This window comes from Berghia stephanieae, unplaced genomic scaffold, assembly GCF_034508935.2.
Source record: "Berghia stephanieae isolate SIO BIC M18660-M18661 unplaced genomic scaffold, UCSD_Bste_1.3 scaffold710, whole genome shotgun sequence".
NCBI classification, from domain to species: domain Eukaryota; kingdom Metazoa; phylum Mollusca; class Gastropoda; order Nudibranchia; family Aeolidiidae; genus Berghia; species Berghia stephanieae.
The window spans coordinates 10,249-17,650 of NW_027628734.1; the positions used below are offsets into that span (position 1 = coordinate 10,249).

The 7,402-nt window shown below is 36.3% G+C and overlaps 1 protein-coding gene across 1 annotated transcript; it reads left to right on the plus strand.

Annotated features, from left to right (window-relative positions):
- Positions 1–1,022: 1,022 nt before the first annotated feature.
- Positions 1,023–6,349, plus strand: LOC144962230 (uncharacterized; the record flags this gene model as incomplete). The annotated part of the gene is made up of 6 exons (XM_078895143.1): positions 1,023–1,077; positions 1,398–1,449; positions 3,572–3,636; positions 4,280–4,337; positions 4,576–4,684; positions 6,270–6,349. Coding segments are annotated over exons 3-6 (306 nt in total), but the record flags the coding sequence as incomplete, so codon positions are not given.
- Between the last annotated feature and the right edge of the window lie 1,053 nt (positions 6,350–7,402).

Sequence of the window (7,402 nt, forward strand, 5' to 3'; positions counted from 1 at the left end):
AGTAACTGCCACCGACTGATGTTGTTGCACACAGCTTTTAAAAGAATTGTTCCTTATTATGATGATGTGCAATATATTTTCCTTTAAAACAAAGGAACTCTTAATCTTGATTTTAACTAGTCTTGGAATTCGTGAAAAGACTTATAAAAATTAAAAACAAATTTAGACTCAAACTCAAACCTTTCCACCAACGATTGACAAAGATTAGATGATTGGAAGATTCGTATGCTCACAAATCAGGGCTCAACTGAAATCACTGCATGTACCTGAAGAGTTCCAATTTGACTCTTTGGTAATTGATGAACCGTCAACTACCAAGGACTCACTCCTTGGCATTTGACACTTCCCTTTTGATTTGATGCACCTGTTTATCATCCTCTTTTTCTGTGAACTGGTGCCCATTCTGTTCTCACAGAGCACTGTAGCCAATCTTATCTTCATATCTCACATCATAAACACTCTTAACTCTAGTACCGCATTGGGGTTAACCGGAAATAACGACCGGTTCCCAGTACTTGCCTAGCAAGTTTGAATGACGTAGCTAACATATAGCGTCACTCGGGTTTGATCGCGTCATTTCTTACGTCAAAAACTAGCTTCATACTCAACCCAAACAGCTTAAATAAACTGTTTGCTGATTGGCTGAAACTAATAATATCAACCAATCAAACTTCGGCTTTTATTTCATAAAGAACACAATGGAATTTTTACTGAATCAAGGTCGGGTCTGTGTTACGTTTCTACAACTGATGCGCGTGTCACTTGGAAAAGGTGTGTTACATTTAAACGACCGCGGCGTAAGTGTAAGTGAGGTGGGAATGGTGTGTTACGTTTATACAGCGGTCGAGGATCGGGGTTAATTAACAACTCTGTTTACAAAATATGATCGCCAAAATGACTGCCTTGATTGACAATTAATAAATGACTGTCTCGATTGACAATTAATTTTATGACAGATGTGCGTTGTCTTTTTCATCACTGAGGTGTCAATTGTCTCGTGCAAGGGAAGTAATGATGGAAAGTGAGGCGTGAACCATACATTACTCGCAGAGCCTTTTGGTGGTTTCTGTTAACCCTGTTGGTCAATCTTTTGTATTAGAAAATATTTTTAGTTGTTTCTGTTTTAAAATTATCTTTAAGTAATGGTGAGAAAATTAAGCGTGCTTTATAAGCAGAGTCTTAAGCGTGCTTTATAAGCAGTCCTTTTCATCGAGCCTACTTATAGCCGGAGTGCTTGTAAATGGAGACCACTGTACTCTAATGCTGTGCCATGAAAAATTTGCTACAGCTAACACATCTTTTTTTTATGGGTCCATTTGTTGTGTGACTTTTTCTCCCACTACATTTATGAAGATCGAATAATTTTATAAGTTTTCATATATTTACTCATATTACAGAGACACTGCTAGTGTGAAGACTCTACGAAGTATACAAGCTCAATATTATGTGGTGAGTATAAATTATTAAATTCAACCCATCTGTGTAAGCTGGACAATGGCAATGTCTGCTCTGAGCCATGTGTTCTTCTTAAAGAGTATCCTTCTTACACTACACACAGATTACCATTTGACAATTTTCAGGCATTTAAAAAAAATATAATTCTTGTCCTTATCACAGCATATTTTTAAAGGGTTAGTTGCAGTGGCCAATTAAATTCCTTTATTTATTTATTTTTTTCTTTCTATTAACCTCCCCTCTCCTTCTCATGCCACAATCAGCTTCTGTGTCATATAGAAAAGATAAGCTTGATCATATTCTGATTTCAGGGCTGAGACTTCTTCCGCCTAAAGGCGGATTTCCGCCTAAATGGTAGTTTATTTCCGCCCATCCCATCACAATTCCTCCTTTTTCAATTTTTTAATTTGATAAATAAACAGTGATTTTGAGAATCTCTCAGAAATTTTCCGCTGAATTTGCCGTGTCAAACATTTTCCTCAAAACCACAAAATCACCACTATGTCTTATGTTTTATTTTGACACCTGTGCTCAGTCTCGTGAAATTTGGTGACGGATCCGTTTTTATGACGTCGGGCCTGACAGAATGGCACCAAATGTCACATTTGACACAGAAGACCGATGGGTTTCTTTGATTAGATACTTAATGGTTGAAGGGAAGGGGGGGCAAATGGTCTTGGATTTTTTCTCTCTGTTGTAGGTACTATGCCTTTTTAATCTCTCTCTCTCTCTCTCTCTCTCTCTCTCTCCTCTCCTCTCTCTCTCTCTCTCTCTCTGCTCTCTTCTCTCTCGTCTTCCTCTCTCTCTCTCTCTCTAATCTCTCTCTCTCTCTCTTTTCTCTCTCTCTCTCTCCTCTCTCTATTTCTTTCGCAACCATCCATTCAATTATCTGGTTATACAGAGATAATATATTAGAATAAAGCAATGGTGATTGGCTTAGTTTATAGTTTACTCTTCTTTCTTTTTACCTTTGGACTGTGGCTTTAAATTTGAGAGATTCTTGGGTTGTATAAGATGAATAACCACTAGGTTTTGGTAACAAAGATATTGTAGCCTGCTTTATAAAGTAAAAATCAAAACAAAACAAAACTTTCTGGCCTTTTATTTGAATAACATTGTAGGCCTTTAACATGTGGAAAGGACAATTCATTAAATGTTTACAAAAAGTAAATTTATGTCTAATGATAAGAATGGATTTATACTAGTAATAGTAATATATTACATAATACTTATACAAAACTATGTTCCTGTTATTTTGACACTTTGCTTGTGTTTGGTCGAAAGACCGAGACATTTTCCTCCTTTTAGAGAAATTGCTATCATCACTGAATAAAAAACACTCACCAAAACCACTACATCAACATCTCTACCACCACTACTATTACAACCACCACCACATCACCATCCCTACCACCACTTCTACTACTACAAATAACACCACATCATCCCTACCACCACTACTACTACAACTACCACCACATCATCATTCCTACTACAACTACTACAATCACCACCACACAATCGCCTCTAAGACCACTACTACTACAACCACCACCACATCATCATCCCTACCACCACTACTACTACAACCACCACAACATCATCTCTACCACCACTACTACTACAACTACCACCACATCATCATTCCTACCACAACTACTAACCATCACCACATAATCATTCCTACCACAGCTACTACAACCACCACCACACAATCATCCATACGACCACTACTACTGCAATCACTACTACATCATCCCTACCACCACTACTTCTACAACCATCACCACATCGCCATCCCTACTACAAACCACCAAATGTTTTAATTACACTCTCAACTTCTGAAATTCCACCGAGTCGTATCAGAAATTGATGTGAGACAAATTTTGGATCGCATCTCAGTAAGTTTTAGTGAAATTCAAATTTATAGGTTACGGTCGCATGGATGTGTCATGATCTTCACAATGAAAAATTTCATCCTTTTTGTGACCAGTCATTCTCACCCCTGACAGTTCTATGAGAATAGAATTTATCATGGATTTGTTTATGTATGAAGCGTGATAAATAAGATCGCTGCTTAATCACAGTTTTGTTGACTTTCTACATCATTTTCCAGAGAAGAATGAAGCGCTGTACAGCTCGCCATTACGATAGAAAAACCAGGGGAAAATACTATCAGCTGTAAGTCTTAGTGTTTTTCTTGTAGACACTCGGTTGATTATTATTCTTTTTAAAGGTTTTTTTGTTGTTTTTTTTTTCTTTTCTTTTCTGTGTCTCAAAATTAAAGTCACACTTTTCTTATGGCCCCAAAAGACTGAAATGTCATATTGCATAAAAATTCGTCATACAATTTCCATTGCTGTTGCTTGTTCTTGGGCTAAAGGTTTGAACCCAAAGTTTTACTTGTCATATATTTGACCAAGTATCTTAAAATGGTATAATGTCGGTGTGATTTAGAGGCTGAGAATTGAAATATGAGACTTGGTATAAGTCTTGTTTTATTGACATGACTGTTTCTAAATGGGCACAAAACTAGAATTTCATATTCTGATCTTTTTAAAAAAATTTTAAAATTCCCTTTTCATCTGGTTCAGCCCAAAGTGTGACGAGTCACATATTATAATCTTTTTTTAAATTGCCAAATTCAATTTTGTTTCAGGACCTATATAAAATCTAAGAAAACATGTCAAGATTACATTGTCATCGAGTAAGCTTATGTTTAAACATTCTAGAAAAGTCTTTTTGTTGTTGTTGTTGGGTTTTGTTTTTGTTTTTTAATATTATTATTACGTCAAATTATGCTGTCAATTACTCTTTCTTTCAGCTACAAATTTGCAAAGGCAAGAGAAGAGGAGCATGTCATAGTACGCCTGGCTTTAAGAGTAAGGTAATAATAAATAATGTGTTGACTGGGAAGAGTAATTAATTCTTATTGGGCATTTTGTTGTCTTTTTGTCTACATGGACTCTGAAATATCTGTAAAATGTCACTCTTTTTTCATTCAAGTCACAGCAGCAAATCACTGCATCTTATTGACATCAAATAGTATCTTGTCAGGGGGTGAGGGATATGTTGGTATACTGGAATCTGAGTTAAATGCAATTTTTTTTAATGTTTCAGAATGACATTTCACCATGTCTCCTAGCAAGAATCATCCTAGAAGAATACTATTGGAATGATGTGAAACATGACAGGATCAGAGACAAGCCTGATGGCGGGAGAGGAGCATGTAATTAACCTGCCATTTCATTTATTTCAAGCTATTTATTTGTTTATAGTAAAGTTTACCACTATTTGTCTCAAGTCAATTCTTTTCTCAAAGAATTTATGATAATCATTTGTCCTAGGTTAATATTACTCATACCTGCCAACCCTTCCGCTTTTGGCGGAATCATTCCTATTTTCACTCTCCCATTTTGTACTATTCCGCTATTGCCTCGAAAATTCAGATTTACAAAAGTGATGATAATGCTAAGAATAAAAAAGAGGGAGAAAAAAAAAAAAGGGGGGGGGGGGGGGGGGGGGGGGGGGGGGGGGGGTGTGAAAGAGGTAAAAAAATTCCTGTTTTTTGTCTCAAATTCCTAATTTTTTAGGCATCCTGATTCCACCTTTTGAATGTGAAGGGTTGGCAGGTATGTATAGTGGTTCATAGAATTTTTCCTGTGCCTGCTTATTCTCATTGTGCATCTGTGCCAGCATTTGTTTTGAACCGTAATTTCCTGTGAGATTTCAGGTGCCGAATCTCGGTCGAAAATTGTAGAAAAGTACCTGAATGCATCTGAACAAAGAGAAAATGAAGCAAAAAAAAAAAAAATCTTTAAAATCAAAATTTCCTCTGATTTATTTTTTGAGCAAGCGTTTTGAAAATTGGTACTGCAGGAATCAGTGGGCAACTCTTTTTCTTGAAGAAAACTGAGAGATGGAATAATTTTGCAGCTAAAATGTAATTTTTATATAAATTTGACATTGGTTGACAACAAACACTGAGTCTGTTGTGTTCAAGCACAACAACGGGTCTATAGTATTAAAAACGAGTGTAATAATGATGATATTAATTCAATTATGATGATGATGATAATAATAATAATCAGTGATGATAATCTTCTGTGGAATTCTGGGATTTTCTTAGATTTTCAGCTGATTTTGCAGCATCAAACATTTTCCGATGATTAAGGCTCAGTCAAGTGTTGGATCATTGAAAAAATCACCGTCGTGTCTTGTGTCATATTTTGACACCTGTGCTCAGTCGCATGAATATTGGTGACACTCCCTTTTTATAGGCGTCAAGTCTAGACAAAAGTGCCAGATATCAAAAGTGGAGACAAGGCAATTGTTTTTTTTTTTTTTGATGGTCGAAAAGGAAGGGAGGTGGGGGAGGGGTAACTGAGTCTACACTTTTGTGGTAGGTCAAGAGTGGTTAGTTATAGGTCCGTTTAAAAAGATAATTGATAATTATTACAACTTTCCCCTAATTAGAAAAAAAAGCCCGTCAATTAAACTCTCTTCTCTTCTCTCTCTCTCTCTCTCTCACCCTCTCCTTCTTCTCTCCTCTCTCTTCTCTCACTCTCTCTCTCTCTCTCTCTCTCTCTCCCTCTCTCCCTCCCTCCCACCCTCCCTCCCTCTCTCTCTCTCTCTCTCTCTCTCTCTCCTCTCTCTCTCTCTCTCTCTTTTTTTTTCCCTTATCCATATACTCTCTCTCAACCATTCTTCTATTTATCTTCATGTTTACTTTATCTGGTCAACTGGTTGTAGAGAGATGATATTAATCTGTTACAATGATAATCTGACACCAACACTGATTTATCATTTTGTAGTACCACCCGGTTTTATCACAGAGCTGCTCAGAGATATAGCCAGAGTTCTTAATCCATTTCTTGCAAGGGAACTCTATGAGGTAGGTATTAAAAATTATTAGAGTATTATAATAATACTTCACTCCGGATAATCACAGCTCGGTTAATGTAACTTTCAGTCATTTGCAACATTTCCCAAGAAACAGAATTAATTCTATGTAAGGGCTACTGGTTAATTGCAACAAAATTTTTTTCCTCAAAAAGTGACAAACTCAATAAATCAATCAAACATAATCTAATGATCAAATTTCATCGGGACAAAATCATGACAGGTTGTAGCTCGAGAGTAGGGAGGCTTAATGCTACAGTAGTGTGTGACCAATAAATTAGAGACAAAAAAAGGCTTGGGTTTGCAGTATGGGTTTGTGCTGTCATCTATGACTATTAGATATGAGGCGAGGAGGCTAGCATAGTCTAGACATAGTAAAAATGACTGTTGTAAGGAGAAACTAAGCAATATCCTTTGTTTTTGGGTTTTACAACTAACTGCATTATGGCCAATGGTTTTTTGTGAGAGTCTCTTGTCACAGCTTATCTCGTTTGACTCTCACACATGTTGAGAACAAAAGAGTGAAAGTTAATCCAATCTGAATAAGATTTTCGGCTTGCATCAAAGCTGCTTTTGTTATCATATGTTATCCAGGGCTGACATATGGTTTTGTTTCAATCGAATTGCTTAGTCTGTGGTGTACTAAGAACAATGTTTACAACAATGGGTTTTAATTTACCATAGGGTTTTTAAATTAATTAGTGGTCAAAACAAAATTGCAATATAAACTTAAAACCAGTGTTTGCTGCAAACAGTGTCCCATTATTTTCAGCAAATCGTGGCATTCATAGTGATATTATTCACTTGGATCACATGAAGGTATTTCAGTCGCTATTTGATTCTATTTTTTTTCTATTAGGGTTAGCTCGAGAGGTTAGTCATAAGTGTTATTAAAGGTGCTAGGGTGTTTGTTTTTCCATAAGTTAAATAAGGGGAGAATTCCCAAAGCTCCTAATCCCCCGTTTCTTTAAATTTGTATTTTCACCGTTGATTTTTGTCAGGGATTTTAAAAATCTAGAAAAAAACCTTGATGTTTGGAAAGTTT